This window comes from Crotalus tigris, unplaced genomic scaffold (assembly GCF_016545835.1).
Source record: "Crotalus tigris isolate CLP2741 ecotype Arizona unplaced genomic scaffold, ASM1654583v1 scf7180000018366.374532, whole genome shotgun sequence".
Lineage (NCBI taxonomy): Eukaryota > Metazoa > Chordata > Lepidosauria > Squamata > Viperidae > Crotalus > Crotalus tigris.
This window is the reverse complement of record NW_024096967.1, coordinates 92,054-114,256: the sequence shown is the minus strand read 5'-3', so window position 1 is coordinate 114,256 and position 22,203 is coordinate 92,054. Positions and strand designations below refer to the sequence as shown.

At 43.6% G+C, this 22,203-nt stretch overlaps 1 protein-coding gene across 8 annotated transcripts in view; it reads left to right on the top strand.

Annotated features, from left to right (window-relative positions):
- TNC (tenascin C) overlaps window positions 1–21,923 on the top strand; it is a 46,344-nt gene extending 24,421 nt beyond the window's left edge. For 4 of the 8 annotated variants that reach the window (XM_039350958.1, XM_039350959.1, XM_039350957.1 and 1 more), the window contains 15 exons: window positions 1,396–1,659; window positions 3,233–3,505; window positions 4,636–4,908; window positions 11,067–11,339; window positions 11,960–12,082; window positions 12,492–12,635; window positions 14,595–14,714; window positions 15,240–15,383; window positions 15,903–16,033; window positions 17,108–17,240; window positions 18,310–18,461; window positions 18,762–18,858; window positions 19,541–19,702; window positions 20,566–20,729; window positions 21,227–21,923. In XM_039350958.1, the coding sequence (XP_039206892.1) occupies window positions 1,396–1,659; window positions 3,233–3,505; window positions 4,636–4,908; window positions 11,067–11,339; window positions 11,960–12,082; window positions 12,492–12,635; window positions 14,595–14,714; window positions 15,240–15,383; window positions 15,903–16,033; window positions 17,108–17,240; window positions 18,310–18,461; window positions 18,762–18,858; window positions 19,541–19,702; window positions 20,566–20,729; window positions 21,227–21,337 (2,564 nt within the window). In that variant the 3' untranslated portion in view covers window positions 21,338–21,923. Of the gene's footprint in view, window positions 1–1,395; window positions 1,660–3,232; window positions 3,506–4,635; window positions 4,909–8,499; window positions 8,773–11,066; window positions 11,340–11,959; window positions 12,083–12,491; window positions 12,636–14,594; window positions 14,715–15,239; window positions 15,384–15,902; window positions 16,034–17,107; window positions 17,241–18,309; window positions 18,462–18,761; window positions 18,859–19,540; window positions 19,703–20,565; window positions 20,730–21,226 lie in introns of all 8 variants that reach the window. The other 4 variants (XM_039350964.1, XM_039350961.1, XM_039350962.1 and 1 more) reach the window with 4 other exon arrangements.
- The last annotated feature ends 280 nt before the right edge of the window (window positions 21,924–22,203 follow it).

Genomic DNA, 22,203 nt, shown 5'->3' with positions numbered 1-22,203 from the left:
GTGCTACTGTTCATAAGATGGAGAACGTGTTCTCCTGACCTTCAATTCGAGCGTAGCTCTTTACAGTCTTTACCCGCTGTGTAGAATGAGACATATCGATGACAGATACTCATCCCATGGTCTGAGCGGAAAAAGGTAGCATGCACCGTGGAGTTCTTTCTGGAAGGCTGGAAAATAATTAAATGCACATTTCTCCTCTTTCTCTGTTCTTCTTAACGTCTGTTCTCAAGGCTTGGCAGAAGGAGTAGAGATGAGTTCGATCCACAGCTGTGTGGGCAAATGAACGATGTTGCCATGTTTTTCATTAAGGTTACCCAAAGAGGGCCTCCTCCTTCCCCACCCCCCACCCCCTTTTTTTTCTTCTTTGACATAATTCACAAAACTGGCCCAGGAGGCTCCAATTAAGAGTGAAAGAGACCTTTCTGATTGGTCAAAAAATTAATAATAGGGGAAAGTCCGTTGGACACCTCAAAGAAGTGAGCCAAACCAGCAAAATTAGTGGAAAGGCAGAAAGAAAGAGGGAGATCTGGATAGAGCTGTGTTCCTGAGCCAGAGTTAAGCCTGAATGTGCAGTTTAGACAAAAAAAAAAAGACTGAAATCAGCTCCCCCCCCCCTTAATTTGGAGTGGTAAAGGGAAACGAGGCAACTGGGACATGAACAGGAAACGCATTTGTACCTCATCTCTTTCCCACATAAAGGCAGCTTCTAAGAGTCATTTGGATCGAGCTAAATGCCACCGGTCCAGTTGTGGCTAACCACGGACTGTCCATGTTCCAGTTTTGAGCCATTTGCTCACCACTGTCTCTTACGTAAAGGAACATGTTCCACATGGCGCACAGGATGGGGAACCCCAAATCATTGGATCACTCTCTCGGATTTATTTTCCTGGGCAGCCCTATTCCATTAGTGGTACTTTCAACCGTTCAATGTGTCCAACTCTTGGCGACTTTATAGGCAAGTGCTCTCCACGCCACCCTTTCAAGGCCAGGCTTCTTTTGGTTATTGGATGTTCATTTTTGTATCATTTTTGATACAAAGAGCAGTGGTGGCCCAATGGTGAGAATGCAGTACTGCAGGCTACTTCTGCCGACGGCCGGTGTTTGGTAGTTTGATTCTGACTGCCTCAAGCCTGACTCAGTCTTCCATCCTTTCGAGGATGGTAAAATGAGGACCCAGATTGTTGGGGGCAAAGATGCTGACTCTATATAAGAGCTATTGCTATTGCTGTCCTTCCTTCCATCCATCCATCCATCCCACCCTCACACCCATACATCATTACAAAGAAAACTATAACCTTGAAATAATAGAAAATTATAGACTAGAACTGATAACCTTTTCCATTACAGGGACCTAAAAGTCAAAAATAAACCCCCTTTCTTTCTTCTCGCACACAGATCTGGATAGTCCGAAAGACTTGGAGATTATTGACCCCACCGAAACTGCCTTTACTTTACGCTGGAAGAGACCCTTGGCCAAAATTGACCGCTACCTCCTTACTTACGTCACCCCACTGGGAAAGAAGAATGAAATTGAGATTCCAGCTGATAGCACCTCCTATATTCTTCGGTCATTAGAGGCTGGAATGGAGTACACCATCATCCTTGTGTCTGAAAAAGGCCGACTCAAGAGTAAGCCCTCAACGGTCACGGGTTCTACAGGTAGGTGAGAGTCTTGATCCTCACTTATGTCCATTGGCAGATCTGCTAAGCACCTACTTTTCTCTGGTACCACGGTGAGGGCGTTGGTCTACTCTAGATGCATTGAGATATCTTCCCAAGTCTTGTCTTGTGGAGATTCTCAACCATCCAGGCCATGCTTATCCCCAAAGGCGTTTTTCAAAAGGCAAGTAGACTTCCTTTTGGTTCTCCTCTCAAATTCTGCTTCCTCAACCTTGACGTCCTCCAGATGGGTAAGCGTCTCCCTTCCAAATTTATCCTTGCAAAGAATTCCACTGATTGAAACCCCAAACCTCTGGCTGGGAGGGCCCTATTGGGGAAAAAAGAGTTATTTTCTAAAGGATATCTCCGTTGTGCTGTTCTGCTCCGTGCTAATCCATCTCACAAACCACTTGTGATAATTCTAGAAAGTTGCTTTCTAAGCATTCCATGGCCTCCTGAACCATCTCGCGTACCTTTATTAGATCTGTCAAATTGAAACGCGATGTCAAGTGGGGGACAGGTCCTGCTGTAAAGGACCAGCTTCAAACATGACGTGTGAGTTTCAGAAAGGCTTCTAGATACCTTCTCGTTCTCATGGGCATGTTTAAAAAAACAAAGTAGTCCTCAACTTGCGGCTACAACTGAGCCCAACTTTTCTGTTTTTGCTGAACGAGACAGTTGTTGAATTTTACAACCTCTCTTGCTAGAATTATTAAATGAATCACTGTAGCTCTTAAATTAGTAACCCGGTTGTTAAGCGAATCTGACTTCCCCCCATTGACTTTGCTTGTCAGAAGGTCACAAAAGGGGATCACACAACCCCAGGACACTACCACCACCTCCTCCTCCTCCTCCTCCTCATAACTGGAGGAGATAGCTGTATGCCAGACAGCCTATACTGGGTCTCCTAGAGTAACCTACTACTCTCTCCAGATGTTGTCCTAACATCTGGATTAAACAAAGAGGTGTTTGCTGATCTATCTGGCTTCTCTACACAAGACAGGAAGAACGCATTCTTTCCTTAGACTTAAGATAAAATAATTTTCTGGCTAGATCTGTGCAGTCAGCGGTTAAGCAGACAGGGAATGAAAAAAAAAAATGATGCTCGTGCTTCCGAGAAGAATCCCAGGGGTAACATGAATATTAAAGCTTTGTCCATCCCTCCTTGGAGCTGCCTCCTGATTACAATTCCACAACCATTTGGAACTAGCAAGCCTTGCATGATTAGTGACTGCCCCAAAGCAGTGGGGAGACACACACCCCCCAAAGCAGCCGTGAAACCTCAAAAGACCACATAAAGCATAACGAGTGCTTGTTAAAAATGGGCCTTGGCAGAAGCCACGTCTCCCCGATTGCTTGATTGGTGCTGCAACTTAATATCAGGTTTACGTTCTCTTTCTCGCCCACGTTGCCAAGGAGTCGTGGGGAAACCTGATGCTCAGTGTTCTCTTGGACGTGGCCTTGGCGCTTGTGAAGAGAGATGGGTTTATAAATACATAACCAAAAGGGTCAATCCTTGGTTACTTGGCTCCGTAGAGTTGATCATCCAGTTGACTTCTTTGTCCTTCTTTAGAAGAAGAAGCTGAGCTGGGGAATTTATCAATTGCAAACGTCTACTGGGATGGATTCTTCCTCACCTGGACCGCAGCTGATGGGGCCTATGAGACTTTTGTCATACAGGTGCGGGAGTCGAACCAAGCAGAAGATACACGGATTCTCACCCTTCCAGGGACTCAACGGTCCATAAGCCTCTCCGGTCTCAGACCAAGTACTCTTTACACAATCACCCTCTATGGGATAACTCAGGGCTACCAAACAAAACCCATCTTTGTTGAATCTACCACAGGTATATTTTTTTCCGCTTTTCTTTTCCTCGTTCAAGCTCCTTCCTCGCTTTCTTCATTTTTTTTTTTACCCAGAAAAAACATTTTCTACCCTGCATCTGATGTTCCTTTGTCCCCTACTAATAATCAGCATATTTCCCCCAGCTTATGGCAATGTATTTGCACCCAGACAAAGCTTGTTAGTAGAGCGGAGAAAACGGAATCGATTTTGCTCCCTGGAACACATAAAAAGGGAATACTTTTTCTACGTTAAATATTTTCATGAGAAAAGAATTGTCCATGGAGGATAAAATAACATCTTCTAACCCGAAGGTCCTCATCTTGAATCTACAAAGACTGAGCTCAAAAACATCCTCCTTTTTATTTCCTCAATTAATTTTATTTGGAGCCCTCTATAATGTGCTTTTTGCTGGGCTCTGCCTATCCTCCATATGAACTTCCAGCAGTGTTGTGGGCTCAATCATCTAAAATATGGTGAGCCACTTTGATTGTTCAGCTCCACCTCTGAATGGGGAGTTGAATTTAATTCCTCTACAATCTACATCATCCTGCCCTTGATTTATTGTTTCAGAATTGGCATTGGAAAAGTAAAAAGTTTGCCATTCAGATGTTCTTGAATATGACTTCCTTTTGCTTTTGACTTTTGAAGATGCTAGCCTGGGCTTAAAGCTTCAACCCTGGTCGTCCTGCTTTCTGCAATTAATCGATTTTGCTTCTGCTTCCCATCCTGTTGCTTTTGTTATTCATTCCTGAGATTCTCTTGCATCCTCTAACATGTAGTACTGGGCCGTGGCATGCCAGCAACTGGTCCGCACAAACAAACAAAGCTCCATCCGTGAGATGCAGGCAACACACAAAACCACGCACTCTCTGGTCTGTGGAAAAACCTTTTTCCATGCAACCAGTCCCTGGTGCCCAAAAGATTGGGGACCTCTGTGCTACTTCATCCCTTTTTTTCCTTCTTAACATGCATTTAAGCTTGGCATGGGCAACTTTGGATTTCCTCCGCTTTCATGCTTGCTTGAGGTCATCTTCCACCAACATGAACGAGGGATGTCCACCTTAAACAGAAGTTCTACAGGTAACAAGCTCTCCTTAAAAATCACCACAAATGTTGTTTAATTCTCCGCAGGGGCCAAATCAGAAGTTGGAAACCTGACTGTTTGGGGCATTACCCCAGAAAGCTTCAACCTCTCCTGGACGACCGCCAAAGGAGACTTTGAGATCTTTACCGTTGAGATTATTGATTCTAACAGGTTGCTGGAACCCATGGAATACAACATTTCAGGCAGTTTAAGGACTGCTCATATCTCAGGGCTGCCCCCTCAGACCAGTTTCATTATCTACCTCTACGGAGTCACTCGTGGCTTCCGCACCCAGGCATTAAGCACAACCGTCAAAACAGGTACCTCGTGATCCTCAAAAGTTAACCCGCAATTTCTTCATTGTCAACCTTCTTTTGCAGCCTGGCTACTTCACCCTTCCATCTTCTCCTTGACCTAGCCCTTGTTTTCTCGTCTAGACCTTCTCGCAGACAGCTCCTAGTGCGGATTTTCATGCAGACTTGAAAAAAAGAGTAACTTTTTTTTTTTGCTCCAGCTTAAGCTTTGGAAAACAAGGAAACGTAAACGGGTAAATTTGGGGTCCTATTGGCAACCTCGGGAGATGCAGCTATGAGTTTTATGATCCCCTAAAAGCCAGTTAGCCTTCAGAAAGTCTATTCTTAGTTGCAATTAGATGAGTCTGCAAATTACTCACTAATAGTTGGGTTTGAGTGAGGTGGTCAGTGTGGTGTTGGACTGCTATCCCATTCTGAGCTAACTGGAAGGGCTTGTGGGATAAAATATTACCCTCCACACAAAATGCAGATCCATCAGCTCACATGGACATCTAACGTGTTAGGAGAAAAATGGAGAAGACCTTATTTTCCCTGTCCAAATAGTTTGACATGTGTAATAAGCACAATGAGTACACTTAGAGAAATTTAATGAATTTCTGCTTCCGGCCACTCTCATTATTTAAATTTATATTGTTCTTTTTCTCCAGAAACTCAAAACTCCTCTGTTTTTTCCCCCTGTTGAGTTGGGATGGACGGATAGAAAAAAATGTCTGCCCCAGAGGACTTTCCAGGGCAGAGGGTGACTTCAATTGGGCTTTCCTTAGTCTGAATCAACACTTTATATTACCCCGATGGTCTTCCCTGTAGATCTAGACAATAGACAATAAGAACACCAGTACCAGTTGCACACTGTTCCTGAAGCCATGTGGAGGTTTGCTATCACTAATTTAAGATCAGGTGTAATTATAATGTTCAGTCTCATGACCAGGTTGATGGCAAACGCAACAGGCCTTGACAATTCCAACTTGTATCATCACCACCACTTGCTTTTCCTGGTGATTCCTTTGACTTTTATTTACAATCTTCTAAGACCATCTCACCTAGTTCCTCTCATCTCAAGGAATCTGAAGAATCTAGGAACCTGAGTGAGCTTACAAGGCAAAATAATAGAATCGCAGTGCTTGCGTTCCCACAATTAAGGCAGTTTGATGAACGGAAACTTTCTTCTGGTATGAATGCATTCAGTCTACATGCATTTACGCTCTTTCTGGGTGCATAACCTAGATACATATTAACCTAGATACATATATCTAGAAGGATTATGTGCGACATAATGCCTAGGGCAATATATGTATCGATGTTTGTTCTACTTGGCGTCTCTGCGGAACATGCCTGGACTTGATTCAAAGCATCTATTGTCCTATAGCTACTGTATCTTGATGTTCTTTCTAGTTGCTTCTCTCTTTTTTTTCCCCAACATGGTGAAGTCTGGCTCTCCAGTGATCTTGACTTCCTAGGAAATGGTTCTTTGCATGTGATGTTCTTTGCACCTTGTGTACAAGCCAAAGATCGGCTACAGAGGGTAGAAGACCTCTGCATTTTCAATATTGCAACGCATCATGCAAAAACTCGCATGCGTTTTTTCCAAGCATCCTCTCTGCCTGAGCATTCTTGCATATCTTTGGAAACCAGAAATGGAATCCAGAAGGGGGGGGGGAACCAAATCTCTCTCTTCCTTAAGGCTTTCTCTGTTGGCTTGTAAACAATCGGTGGGATTGTGACACAGATTCCGAGGAGATTCCAGACAATTTTTGTGGTCGTCGGTATCTCTGGGAGATTTTCTTAAATCCGAGTGCATGTCAGAAACTTTGAGGCCCAAGGATTATGCCTGATCTGAATGCAAAAGCATGCTCTGAACAAAGCCATAAAGAGTATGAATACGGAGAAAGCAATCTTCAAATCGCATGAACGTCTGATGAGAACATGTCTTCTATCTGTGTGTTCTTTCCCTTTTAAGGAAGCTAGCCATCTTGCTGGGTTCATGCTTCTGTGGATCTTGATCATTACAGCAGGAAACCTTTCCCTGCTGGCTTTTGCTGGCCCCTTTCTGGCAACCTGGATGCAGTTCTTGCATGATTCCTTAATTGAGGCGACTCCAGCACTCTTGATCCAAAACAGGCACATACATCTTTTCGTAGTACTGGACCGGTCTTCCCTTGGTCTTCTTCCCCCAGTCCAATGCCTGACCTTAGAAAAGGGGAAAGTCTCTCTCCATAAACAAACCAAGTCTCTGAAGGTCGCCATGAAATCACGTTTACATTTTGGCATAGTGGGCCATGAAACCAGAATAACAAAATAACAAAGTTGGAAGGGACTTTCGAGGCCTTCTAGTCCAACTCCCTGATCAAGCAGGAGACCCTAGACCATTTTAGACAAATGGTCGTCCAGTCCCTTCTTAAAAGCCTCCGCAAGTTGTTCCATGGCTTGGTTGTTCTTGACATGGACAATGTTCTTGAAACCAATCCTAACTCAACCGCATTGATGATCACAGCCCAAGCGCAGACCCAAGAGTGGCTTGTTGCAGTTCTGTGGGACACCTCCTTCATCAGCTTGTCAACCAGATCTCCACCAATAATGGTTGTCTTTTTCCCCCCTCCCCCATTGTGTCCCTTCTCTCTTCAGAACTCAAGCTACAGCTGGGCATACTCACACTCACAAACGTTCATTTGAACGGGTTCTCCTGGAGTACAAGAGAGGAAGCATTTGCACACTTGGCGGTCAATGTTAGAGGTCCCCACCGACATCAGGAGCCTCTGGAGATGACAGTCTCAGAGGAGGTTCACGACACCTTCATTTCAGGCATGGTAGATTATTTGGATTATGAGGTTAACATTCAAGGCCCAACAACAGATGGGGGCCATGGGGATCCCCTCCTCTCTTTGATCCTGGCAGGTACCCTTGCCAAAATCATGGGTGGTTTTGATTTGCTGCAATTTGCTGTTTTCCATTAGGTGGTAACAATCCCAACAACTTGAAGGCCACACGATTGCTATACTGAGATTAATGATCCTGGAACTTCATGGTAGCATAATACATAGAACATAGAATAATAGAGTTGGAAGGGACCTTGGAGGTCTTCTAGTCCAGCCCAGAGCTTCAACAGGAGACCCTATGCCATTTCAGATAAATGGCTGTCCCGTCTCTTTTTGAAAGCCTCCAGTGATGGAGCATCCACAACTTCTTGCAATATATCCTTAGTCTGGCTACCAAATAAACTCATTTTGGAAGTTGCGCGATCTATTGAATCGTCAACTGGCTGAAGGTCTGGGTTAACACAACATCCTAAGCTCCCCAAACCCATCCAAGAATAACGCAAACCAAACTTTGTGTACAGCCACTACACCAAACCCCTTCTAATTATAATCAGTCAGCTCAATGGAGGATGAATCGTGTGCTATTCCCACACTTGGCAATCCACAAAGATAACAAGGGACATACATGCACGCACAACCCATGAATCTCACAGCATAGGCATTGCATCTCATTATTTTAATTTATCCCTTTTTGGGGGGTGGGGGGGAGACCTGTGGTTTGTACCAAATGGCACAGGCAACCTGGTCTAACTCAGCCCCTCTTATCCCTTCTCCCCTTTTGCAGAAGCATTGCCCTCACTGGAAAACCTCACAGTTTCCAGTATTAATCCATATGGATTTACGGTATCCTGGATGGCATCAGAAGATGCCTTTGACAGATTTCTGGTTATCGTGGTGGATTCTGGCAAACTGCTAGATCCCCAAGAATTCCTTCTTCCGGGAAGCCAGCGCCAGTTAACCCTTAGAGGTCTCATAACGGGCATTGGTTATGAAGTCCTTCTTTACGGCTTGGTCCATGGCCACCAAACAAGAGCCTTAAGCATTGTTGCCTTAACAGGTATTTTTTTATTTTTTAAAAAAAAAAGTCACGGAACTAGAATGCTCGTCTCTTCTCACCATTGCCTTCCTCCTCTAGAAGGCCTTTCGTGTCTTCTCCATTCACCGTGGAAACATGAGTTCCTTTTTGCACCTCTTCCTCACCCTTTCACTAATATACTTCCTTTGTCACCTCTTTCTCCATTTCCTTCCTGTCTCTCAATGGACCAACTTTTAAAAGAGCAACAGAATGTGGAGACGTGTCCAATCATTCAAAGAACCTAGAAGAATAGAGATGGAAGGGACCTTGGAGGTCTTCTAGTCCAACCCCCTGCTGGAGCAGGAGACCCCAGGCCATTTCAGATAAATGATTGTCTGGTCTCTTTTTGAAAGCCTCCAGTGATGGAGCACCCACAACTTCTGAAGGCAAGTTGTTCCATTGGTTCCATTCAAATATCTTTGTCGTCCTAGCCAAAGAGTAAAGTCATACTCTATCAGGCTTAATATCTCAACTCTGTCTTTGAAAAAGCAATGTCTGTAAAAGAAGGTGAAGAAAATGATACAATCCAGAACGATCAAGCTGATGTTTAAGTTAGTTCCTAGACTTCTATACCGTTGTATTAGATAGCTTGAAAAGTGGGGACACACCTCCAAAATTCAGCACGCCATCTTTTCAACAACCATGGGATCCATCATCACGTGATCTTCATTTAGCATCGTTGTGTACAGTATAACGCAAGCTCATTACCCATCCAAGGTTGAACAGGACTCCAAAGGAGACTTTACCTTTGTGTTGCAGAAGGTGTCAGAGTGTTTTGATTGACTTTGTTTCAAAGAAGAACGTACTTTTGGAAAACTTCATCATACCCCTTCAGCCGGTCTAGTTTAGCTTTGTCTTCTCTGACCTGCAACAACTCGTCTATCACAAAGCATTCCCAGGCAACTTAAAGACTGAATATGGAACTTCCAAGGCTTCACCAGTAAGCCTCACTCCTACAGCTGATTCTGACTATCCTATTCAAAGTTAAACCCTGTACACATTAAGAAGCTCGACAGAGGTGTTCATGATCACTCATCAATGGTCTATCTACCATCTTTGCATGCCTGATGGAGCTTCATAGGACCAGTGGTGCAACCTAGCTGAGGACCCATGTATGCATTTACTAAACATCCATGGAGATTCTCAGTCATCCAGGTCTTCCCAAAGGTGCTTTTTTTTTCAGGAGACAACTGCACTTTCTTGTTTTTCTTTGAAGAAATTTCACTTCCCATCCATTCACTTCACATCCAGTCAGAGCTGAAGAAGCTTCTTGGCTGAGAAGTGAAACGTCTTCGAAGAAAAACAAGAAGGTCCAGTTGCTTCCTGAAAAAAAAACACCTTTGGGATATGCATTTACTACTCTCTTAAGTACAAGCACCTAACTCCACACACTTTAGAGAGGATTAATGTTCCCTAACCTCTACAGAACATAAAGGAAATTGGAGCCAAAAATATGCATATGAAGGCTGATGTGCACATCATCAGGGAAAACAGTTTGCAAAAAAAAAAAAAAAATCATACACCTGACACAAAACACGATCAGGGCTATATTAGGAGATACATCCAGGTTTTGATCTTGTCTGCAAATCAAATTCTCCTAAATGGGGAATTATACGAAAGCAAAACAGGAAAATCCTCTAGCACCGATTGGAGTCTAAGTCAGGTAAAATATTTGGTAGCTAGAGCCCAACTTGGAAAAGAGTTGATTGTGATGAGTTTAGCAATTGTTGTGTGTCAGGCGGTTCGGATTTGAGTGCCAACGCTGGCTGAGTTGCGAAAACTCAAGCTACAGAAGTGATCTTCCAGGAACACCAGTTAAAAGTTTTCTACAAAAAAAATAAAAATAAAAATCTAGTCCCCCATCAACAAAATACTAAAAATAGTCTTTTTATTTATTTTATTGGTCAATATCAGTGACTCCGATGAAAGACAGAGAACGAATGAACATTCCTTCTTAACTACCAGCATGTCTCATTTTGCATGGTAGGGGAAAGTGTGGTTTTTACACACGGGGGCAACTTTGATTCCCGTGAAGATCGGCCGGGCCGTGTACACCTTTAGTTGGGAATGTATCTTTCTATTAATCGCTGGATACCTTTTTCCTCTCCACTTGTAAACAGCGGATGTTTATTTCCATCCTTCCGGATTTTGCGGTCGGAATGCTCGCATCCTAAGCTAACCCAGACTAGATTCTATGGGATATTTTTTTCTTTCTTTTTCTTTTTTTTTTCGAAAAGGACATTAAAAAAAACAAACAAACTCCTTTGCCATTTCAGAAGCCGAACCTGAAGTAGATCACCTTTTGGTCTCGGATGCTACCCCGGATGGTTTCCGTCTGTCTTGGACGGCGGACGATGGAGCCTTTGACAGTTTTGTCCTTAAAATCAGGGATTCCAATAGACTTTTAGATCCCCTGGAATTAATCGTGCCAGGTCACCAACGGACCCAGGACGTCAAAGGGCTGAAAGAAGGGACCGAATATTATGTAGATCTCTACGGAGTTATCAGCGGACGGCGTTCCCAGCCTCTAAACACAATTGCTATGACAGGTACCTTCGTCTGCCTCTGGCGTGTCAAAGAACACAACCACACGTGCATGCCTATATATGTATTTGTGTTTGCCTTTGTGTGTGTGTGTGTGCGAGTTTGTCTGTTGCATTGGCAGCTGATTCTCAATTTACAGCAGTTCTTTTAGCGACCGTCCAAAGTTACAAACGGCGCCGAAAAAAAAGTGATTTATGATCCGTTTTTCAGATTTACAACCGTTGCAGCTTCCCTGTGGTCACACAATCCAGCTATGATGGTTAATCTCTCTGTGTATAGCTCGGGGATGACATAACGCTCAGATTTGAGATTATTCCCTTGTCCCAAATAGAGAAATAGAGATTATTTTGTTTTGTCCTGCAGCTTTTTTATTCAGCCCTGCTATTTCCCCCTGCCAAAAAAGAGTTTACTATTAAAAGTAAAAAGCTGGGTTGCTGAGAGACTCACTTGCAAATAATGGCTTTTCTTTTGTGGATTTTTTCGTTCTTGTCATAACACTGGACTTCACACAATCTTCACTGTAGCTCCTGCTCCCCAGACTTAGCTGTGTGTTTTCCTCAGCTGAGTGAGCTCTGGAAATGTGTGTTCACACCTCTTCTTTGTTTCTGTCACTCTCTGTTCACAGCGGTGGGATCCCCGAAGGAAATCACTTTCTCAGAAATAACAGAAAGTTCTGCTGTGGTTAGTTGGAAGCCTCCAATGACGCGGGTTGAAAGTTTCCGGATTTCCTACAGGCCGGAAGCTGGAGGTAAGAAACAGTGCTGGCTGCCCATCTTGGCTAATCGTATGCTCTGCTTTGAAGAATGATGCGGATTAAACCAAGCACAGAATTGATGACACTAGAGGAAGAGGCTTGCAAAAGTGAAGACGTTAAGGGTGGATGAGAAAGTGTGTTTGATTGTCGAAGGAACAGCACGAGGGCTCCTTGGTGTCTCTCTGAGCTTAGTTGTTTTCTTGCAGACGTTTCGTGACCCAGATAGGTAACATCATCAGTGTTAGAAGGGAATGGAGTCTGTGGAGAGGAGGAGGAGGAGACGACTGTGGGGTCCTTAGTGTTCTCTGAGCTTGATTGTTTTCTTGCAGATGTTTCATGACCCAGCTAGGTAAAACCTTGTATGAAAGCCCAAACTGACAGTTCTATTCATCCTCTATTCCAGATGATCTCAAATCTCTGACAGTTGATGGAAACAGGAGTAGAATCAAGCTAGTAGATCTGATTCCGGGCATAAAATATGTCGTCAGTGTTGTGGCTGTCAAAGGATTTGAAGAAAGTGAACCCATCTCTGGATCTTTGGTCACAGGTATGTACGGGGAGAAAATTACCGTTGATTTATTCCCCCAGGAGAATAGGGAACTTTAACAAAGTGAATAATATCCAGAAGAAAAAGAGAGAGAGAGAAAAAAAAACACCTCTTCAAAACAAGGTCAACGTGAATTTCTGAATTCACCTCTAAAGCCCTGGTGGCACAGTGGTTGGAATGCAGAATTGCAGGTTGATTCTGCAGGCTAACTTTGCCAACTGCCAGCAGTTCGATCCTGACTGGCTCAAGGTTGACTCAGCCTTCCATCCAGGACCCAGATTGTTGTGGGGCAATAGGCTGACTGCGTAAAATGGCTTTAAAGCACTGTGAAGCAGTATATATGTCCAACTCATGAGATCAGAATAACAGAATAACAGAGTTGGAAGGGACTTTGGAGATCTTCCTGTTCAAGCAGGAAACATTATACAACTTACAGACAAGTGGTTGTCCAGTCTCTTTTGAAAACTCCAGTAATGAAGCACTCACAACTCCTGGAGGCAGGTTGTTCCACTGATTACTTGTTCTCCCTGTCAGGAAATTCCTCCTTAGTTCTAGGTTGCTTCTCTCCTTGATTAGTTTCCATCCGTTGCTTCTTGTCCTGCCCTCTGGTGCTTTGGAGAATAATTTGATCCCCCTGTTCTTTGGGGCAGCCCCACAAATACTGGAACATACTGCTATCATGTCCCCCCTGGTCCTTCTCTTCATTAAACTAGACATGCCCAATTCCTGCAGCCATTCTTCATGTTTTAGTCTCCAGTCCCCAATCATCTTTGTTGCTCTTCTCTGCACTCTTTAAAGTTCAACCCTTTTCATTTATATCCATTTGCTCAGGGCTTACTTGCTGAGAGTCTACAGATGGGGAATAGTTTAAGGCAGCAATTGGTAATGAGGCCATAACTCAACCCTCTTGCCGAACTGATTCAGCCCAAAGCAGACAAAATTTCCCCAGCTTTAATGCAAAGTATGACAGCTCCTTTGATTAAGCACCATGGAAGCTGAGAGAGAGGATGAAAAATCGCCACTGAATTTTGGCCTTCTGTTCAACCCTTCCCACGCCATCTCCAGTCTCTGTTTTGTTTTCCCCAAGAAATGGCTTGAGGTTGGAAAGACAAACACAGGAGCTGTCCACAAAGGCAGATTGATGAGTACAGGCTGAACTTTTTAAGCCAGGGGCCTCTTTTTAATGAGGGAATATAAGCCAGGCTGCTTTATTTCGACATCTTTTTTAAAGCCACTTGCACATTCCTTTCTTTTTGATTTGGACTACACGTCCACCTAACTGCATCTTCTTGAACTCGGCACATTCTGGGGGGAGAAATTGGAGGGATTATGTGGGCCCTTCTGTCTTCTTTATTGGAAATTTGGTCACTGTCAATTGGATGGCAATCGAACGAGTCAGTCGCATGCAGCGTAGTAGAATAGAATAGAATAGAATAGAGTACAGTACAGTACAATACAATATAATACAATACAATACAATACGAGATAGAAAATAGAATAGAATAAAATAGAAAATAGAAATTATAAATAGAATACAATACAATACAATACAATACGAGATAGAAAATAGAATAGAATACAATACAATACAATACAATACAATACAATGCCCCCTTTAGCGACCATCTGACAAGCAAAGCCAATGGGGGAAGGCTGGATAACTTAATAATGGCAGGGGTTTGCTTAACAAGTTGCAAAATAGGGCAAAACTCACCCAACCAATTTCTTACTTAGCAACATAAACTGGGGGCTCAATTGTCGCCGTAAATTGAGGACTACCTGTACATGCACAACTTCCCATTATGACCCCAGTGCGCATATCCTTCAATGGATTGGACAATATTGTCCATATTGCTGGAGCAGGAGATCTCCAAGGTCCTTTCCAATCCTATTGTTGTATGTTCGGTGTGCTCAAGCAGGGAGTTGTCATTTATTGCAACGGTGTTGCTCTCTTTCTAGAATTGGATAGTCCGTCCGGGCTGAGGGTGGTGAACATCACGGATTCCAAAGCTTTAGCTGTTTGGCAGCCAGCCCTTGCCGCAGTCGATGAATACCTGATTTCCTATCTTGGAGAAGCAGGTGAGTTCTGATTGCTCTGGAGCTATTCCGAGTTTTCCCACTCCGGGAAAAGTGAGCATCAAATCCAATCATGTGATTTTGTGACAGCCTTAAGGCCAGAAAACCGTGATATCACCACTAAAAAGGAAGCAAAACTGGCTTTCTGCGCAGGGGTGGTGAGAATTTTAATCCAAAATAGCTAGGATTGTGGCGGCCAGGCCCGGCTGCTGATGTTGCTGCGCTGTTTTCAAGAGATCTTGAAAGAGAGATGCAACTCCGTTGGCGTGGCTGTGGGAACAAATGCCTCTCTCTCTCCCCCCCCCCAAAAAAAACCAAAACCCCAACAACCTTCCAATGCTATCTTCCACAGAAGAAAGACCATGCTGAGCCCAGCAGCTCTACTCTGCATGCCACAGATCACTCCAGCATGAAATTTGTCAACATCCACAAGCACTGGATGGATGGATGTCTCTTAAAATAAGCAAAGCAAGAGGAACAACTCACGTTTGCTCATTTATCTTATGTTTATCCTTATTGGTCATTCAGAGGCAGAAGTGACACGGAGAGTATCCGGCAACACGATGGAATATGATCTCGTTGGCCTTCGACCAGCTACCGAATACACCCTGAAGATTCAAGCCATCAAAGGCCCGCAGAAAAGCAGAATCCTCTCTGCCAAATTCATTACAGGTAACTTGTTCTGGCTTTCATCTCATTTGCTGAGATCCCTGAAGTTGGGTCAAGTCGTGACACCTGATCCAGGTTTCTGTGTCCCAAAGTGGCCTATTCAGGGAAGTCCCAAAACAGGAAATTCGTACCTTAGAGGATCAACCTTGTTAACTCTCAAGATGCTTTTTTTTCCTACTATGTATTCAAAATGGACTGTGATTAAGATAGATAGATGATAGATGGATGGATGGATGGATGGATAGATAGATAGATAGATAGGTAGGTAGGTAGGTAGGTAGGTAGGTAGGTAGGTAGGTAGATAGATAGGTAGGTAGGTAGGTAGGTGGATGGACAGATAGATAGACAGACAGACTTAGACAGATGGACAGACTTAGACAGACAGACAGTAGATAGAGATAGATAGATAGATAGATAGATGGATGGATGGATGGATGGATGGATGGATGGATGGATGGATGAGAGATTTGTGCTGATGGAGTTCCGTCAAGCTGAATCCTGTAAACCATCTCACAATATTAGGTCCTGATGCTCCCAAAGCTCTGACTGCTTCAGATGTCCAGTTTGAAACAGCCCTGCTCACGTGGAAGCCCCCCCAGGCATCTATCACAGGCTACCTCCTGATCTATGAAGCTGCTGATGGCAAAGTCAAGGTAAGGGTTTAGGTCCAGAATTGGTCCTCTCTTACATGCAAATCATCTATTGCTCTATTGGTAGCATTTAAAGGGCTTTCTCCTTATTCTTCTATTTCCCAGTGGCTAGACTGGGAAGTCAAGGGACAAAAGGGAAGACAATAGATGCGTCCATGATGTTGTCAAGAAAAAACTGCATGGATAGAAGGATTGGAAATTAAACTCAACTCAAGGCATTTTTATTTTAGATGGACTTGTAAGAAGTTCAGGTCTGCTAGAAAACAGTCCATCTGTTAATTCAATGCAGTTATTTTCATAGAGGTAGATCTTTGTATTTAATAAGCTCCAAACAAGTCATGGACATGCTAAATCAGGCATACCAGAGGTGTTTTGGACATGGTACATTCATGTGAAATTTTTGGACAAGTATTGTTCCTAGAAAAGGAGTAGGGATGACATGATAGCAGTGTTCCAATATCTCAGGGGTTGCCACAAAGAAGAGGGAGTCAACCTATTCTCCAAAGCACCTGAGGGCAGGACAAGAATCAATGGATGGAAACTCATCAAGGAGAGAAGCAACCTGGATCTAAGGAGGAATTTCCTGACAGTTAGAACAATTAACCAGTGGGACAACCTGCCTCCAGAAGTAGTGGGTGCTCCATCACTGGAGGTTTTTAAGAAGAGATTGCACACTCATTTTTCTGAAATGATATAGGGTTTCTTGCCTGAGTAGGGGGTTGGACTAGAAGACTTCCAAGGTCCCTCCCAACTCTGTTATTCTATTCTGTTCTGTTCTATTCTATTCTATTCTATTCTATTCTATTCTATTCTATTCTATTCTATTCTATTCTATTCTATTCTATTCTATTCTATTCCATTCCATTCCATTCCATTCCATTCCTTATTTCTATTCTACCCTACCCTACCCTACCCTACTCTACTCTAGATCCAAAAATGGGAATGAAGTAAAGCTGGGAGACAATTACAGCCCGAATTTCATCAGTCTTCGGAACCGTTTTCTTAAAGTTGTATGTATTATTCAACCAGCATCCATCTTCATTCTTTCTTGGTCTTCTACCTTTATATCTCTGGCAGGAAGTGGTCCTGGGGCCCGAATTGACTTCTTATAGCCTGGTGGACTTGAGTTCATCCACTTTGTACACAGCAAATCTTCAGGCACTGTTCCACACATTAAAGAGCAACTTCATCCAAACCACGTTCACCACAAGTAAGGGATGGCCTTTTCCAAAGAAAGTCATAGGGCAATTCCATTTGGGGGGCGGGGGGGGGAGAGGAAGAAGGATAAATTAAAAGCAAAAAGAAGAAGAAGAAGAAGAAAGAGGTAGAAAATGGTGAGATGAAATGAAATTTGCTATTCAAAAATCTTGGCAGCCTCTGAAGGAGTGGGGTGTGATAGAATACAATTCCTTCTTTTCTGTGATTATTGTGTTGTACGGGAAGCATGATGTGGTGCTCATGGAAGACATAGGCAGAGATTATGCAAAGAAAATCCTCCCGTTTCCCCATTGGCATAAATCTGGAACAATAGATTACTCTTTGCAAAAAGAAAGTGAAGCATAACACAGTTTTATAACGGGCCAGAAAAAAAAATGAAATACTGTAAGCTGGGAGGGACAGAACTGCATTCCACACCCCCTCCACTGACCACAGTCCCCAGGTCTAGCTTTCTTTTTCTTTTTAATCCTAATGGTTGTAATGCAAACATTGTGTGGAGAGAGGGAAGAGACAGAGAATGTCAATAGGGAGAAGGAGGAGGGGGAGGAGAAGAAGATAAAAGAGGAGGAGGAGAAGGTAAAAGAGGAGAAAGAAAAGGAGGGGAAAGTAGGAGAAGGAGGGGAAAGGAAAAGGCGGAGGAGAAGGTAAAAGAGGAGGAGGAGGAGGAGGAGAAGGAGGAAAAAATAAAAGAGGAGGAGAAGGTAAAAGGAGGAGGAAGAGAGAAGGAGGAGAAAGAGGAGGAGGCGAAGGTAAAAGGAGGAGGAGAAGGAGAAGAAGGTAAAAGAGGAGGAAGAGAGAAGGAGCAGAAAGTAAAAGAGGAGGAGAAGGTAAAAGGAGGAGGAGAAGGAGAAGGAGGAGAAAGTAAAAGAGGAGGGGAAGGTAAAAGAGGAGGAGGAGAAAGAGGGGAAGGTAAAAGAGGAGGAGGAGAAGGAAGAGAAGGTAAAAGAGGAGGAGAAAAAGAAGGAGAAGGAGGAGAAGGTAAAAGAGGAGAAGGAGGAGGAGGAGGCAAATGTCCTCTTCGACAACACATCCTGACTTCCCTTCTCTTCCCTTGCCTGCAGCTGGACTCCTCTACCCTTTCCCCAGAGACTGCTCCCAAGCTCTGCTGAATGGAGAAATCGCCTCTGGACTCTACACCATTTATCTCAACGGCAATCAGTCTCAGCCCCTGGAAGTGTACTGCGACATGAGTTCTGACGGAGGCGGGTGGATTGTATGTATTTCTCTCTTTGGCTTCTTCTTCCCTTCTTAAAGTGTTTTTGTGTGTGTGTGTGTGTGTGATTTGCACCGGTGCATGGAGAACCTAAGAAATGGCAGAAGCTTCTCCTACGCTTCAGAGAAACTCCTGCCGTACCTTAGCTTCTCACCTTGGATGTCTTTCCTAATTGATCGCAAGACTTTAGAGAGCAACCCATAGTAAGGAAGGTTAAGGAAGTTGTGCTGGCTAATGTCCAGCTCAGATCCTGTTTACCGTTCTCTAAAATGACCCTAATTGCATTGGGATTCCTCACAGGTCTTTCTGAGAAGGCAGAACGGCGAAGTAAACTTCTACCAGAACTGGAGGACTTATGAGAGTGGCTTTGGAGATCCCAACAATGAATTCTGGCTAGGTAGGTGGCTACATAGTTTATTGAGTCAATCAAGATCTATTGGTTCTGCTAAATGAATATGCAGGACTTCAAACTCCTGTATGCTTCACTAGAATGGTAAAATCCAATAAGGTTTCCCACCATGATGTCACTCCTACCAAGCTTACTTGTTTCCAAAATCACGTTATCAACCGTTACAACTGGTGGTGGGAAGCAGATAATTTCAATTACAGTTTCATTCATCTCTAACATGTGGCCATGCAGACTAAAACCCATAACACATAAAGTCCAAAACATTGGTGGGCCCAATAAACACATGGGGGGGTAATTTCAGCTGGCTGAGGAATTCTGGGAGTTGAAGTCCACAAGTCATAAAAGGGCCAAATCTGAAGACCCCTGGTCTAAACCCACTACAATGAAGGTCAATAGATTGAGCTACACTTGTTAGATATTTTGTGCCACCACTTCAACACACAAATTATGCCACGTTTTTTCGAGCAATGCATCCATGGAGGTTGCGACGAGCAGTCCATTCTATTGCAGATTATGAATGTTTTTTTTTAAAAAAAAAACCCTCTGACAGATGAATGTTTGAGTTCAAATGTGTGTTTTCCTAAAACTCTTAAGAGTTGAAGGCAAGTGACACAAAGATGGCCACTGGACAATCTCCAATCACTTAGTTGTTGGCTTTTTGTTTTCGCAGGGCTGGACAAGCTTCACAAAATCACTTCCCAAGGCCAGTATGAGCTGAGGGTGGATCTGCGCGACCGCGGAGAGACTGCGTATGCTCTCTACAACAAGTTTACTGTGGGTGATGCCAGGACACGCTATCGGCTGAAAGTAGATGGCTACAGTGGCAATGCAGGTAGATCTTTCTGATTGTTTTGTGAAAAGTAGGATTGGCAGCCATTTCTCTGGGGTCCTCGGTGCTGTCTGAGCTGGGTGGTTTTCTTGCTGACGTTTCATGACCCAACTCGGTAACATCATCAGTGCTGGAAGGGAGTTTGCAAGGAGGAGGACTATGGGGTCCTTGGTGCTCTCTGAGCTTGGTGGTTTTCTTGCTGATGTTTCATGACCCAACTAGGGAACATCATCAGTGTTCCATCAGTGCATCATTAGCATTGGTGATGTTACCTAGTTGAACCATGAAACATCTGCAAAAAAACCACCAAGCTCAGAGAGCATCGAAGACCCCACAGTCCAGTACCACCACCACCACCATCTCCTCCTCCTTCTCTTTCTCCTCCTCTTCCTCCCTGCAAACCCTTCTAGCACTAATGATGATGATGTTACCTAGTTGGGTCATGAAACATCTGCAAGAAAACAACCATGCTCAGAGAGCACCTAAAACCATATAATCTTCCTCCTCCCCCCTCCTCCTCCCTTCTGCAAACCCCACTCCCTTCTAACACTGGTGAAGTTCCCTAGCTGGGTCATGAAATGTCTGCAAGAAAACATCAGAGCTCAGAGAGCACCGAGGACCCCACAGTCTTCCTCCTCCTCCACTCTGCAAACCCTACTTCCTTCTAGCACTGATGATGTTACTTAGTTGGGTAATGAAACATCTGCAGGAAACCCTGAGCTGCAAATACTCTCTTCTGCTAGCTGCTTCTGTCTTTTGTTCTGAAAATCCGGTGCTCCGTGGCCATAATAGTAATAATAATCCCGACAGTAATACAACTATCCTTATTTACATGTCAAAAATATTCTCCTCTTCCCATCCTCTAGGTGATTCCATGAGTTACCACAACGTGCGACCGTTCTCCACTTTTGACAAGGACCACGACTCTGCCATCACAAATTGTGCCTTATCGTACAAAGGGGCGTTCTGGTACAAAAACTGCCATCGGGTCAACCTTATGGGTCGGTACGGAGACAACAGCCACAGCCAGGTAAGTAGTTCTGGTTGAGTCAATTGGCCTCCATTAGCATTGAAGATTAGAATAGAATAGAATAGAATAGAATAGAATAGAATAGAATAGAATAGAATAGAATAGAATAGAATAGAGCTAGAAGGGACCTTGGAGGTCTTCTAGTCCAGCCCCCTGCTCAAGCAGGAGGACCTATACCATCTCTGACAGATGATTGTCCAGTCTCTTTTTAAAAACTAAACCACCAGGGACTCTACATCACCTCCTCCTCCTCCTCCCTGTAAACACTCTCTTCAACCACTGATGATGTCATCTAATTTGGGTCATGAAACATCTGCAAGAAAGCCACCCAGTTCAGAGAGCACCAAGGACTCCCTCATTTCAACCCCGAGCTTCCAAAGATTCTCCTCCATTGATGAATCAAATTAAAATATAATTAGTCGGCCATTGACAAAAATATCCACATCGCCTCCCTTCCTCCGAGTTCACGGCACGGCTTTCTGTTGTTTTTTTTGCAGGGCGTCAACTGGTTCCACTGGAAAGGCCACGAGCATTCCATCGCCTTTGCGGAGATGAAAGTCCGACCTTCCAGTTTTAGGAACTTAGAAGGAAGGCAGAAGAGAGCATAAAGGATCTTTTTTTTTTCTTCTTTTTCTTTTTCTTTTTTGGCATTGACCGAGGGGGGGGGAAACCAGAATAAAAAGGGTGGGAGAAAAAAATAGAGCCTTTCTCCCCACCCCACCCAGAAAAAAATTGAGAAGAGAGAGCGATTGGCGACGAAGCTGGAACGTGTGTACCAAAGCATCCGTGTTGTTGTTGTGAGCGCTTACTCTGTGGCTCCCTTTGACCAGTTTCTATTTTTTTTTTTTTTTTTTTTTTGTGGAGTGTGGGTTGGGAAAGCCTTGTTCGAAACATGCGTTCTTTTTCCTTGTCCATAGATGGCTTTCTTTGCACCAAAGAAGATAATCTTGGAAGGAGAGGGAGGGAAGGAAATATTTCTTCACAGGACTTTTCATTTTTTCTCAGTGGGCTTTTGTTGACTTGAAACTTGGTGGGTCAGAGGAACAGTAGCTGAAGCTGGGGAAATAAAGGACTTTCTTTCTTTCTTTCTTTCTTTCTTCCTTTCTTTCTTTCTTTCTTTCTTTCTTCCTTTCTTTCTTTCCTTCCTTCCTTCCTTTCTTTCTTTCCTTCCTTCTTCCTTCCTTTCTTTCATATTCCTTTCTTTCTTCCTTCTCTCATTCCTGTCTCCTTCCTTCCTCCATATCCCTTCCTTCCTTCTCTCCTTCCTTTCCTTCCTTCCTTTCTTTTTTCTTTCCTTTCTCTTTCTCTTCTTTTTTTCTTTCTCTTTCTTTCGTTCTTTCTTTTTCTCGCTTAACAAACTATATGTTTTCACATCAACAGACACAAAAAAAAATCATATTTCATTCCGAACCATTAGTTCACTCTCTAGAGTCTCTCTTCATCTCCATCTATCCGTCCATCCATCCATCCATCC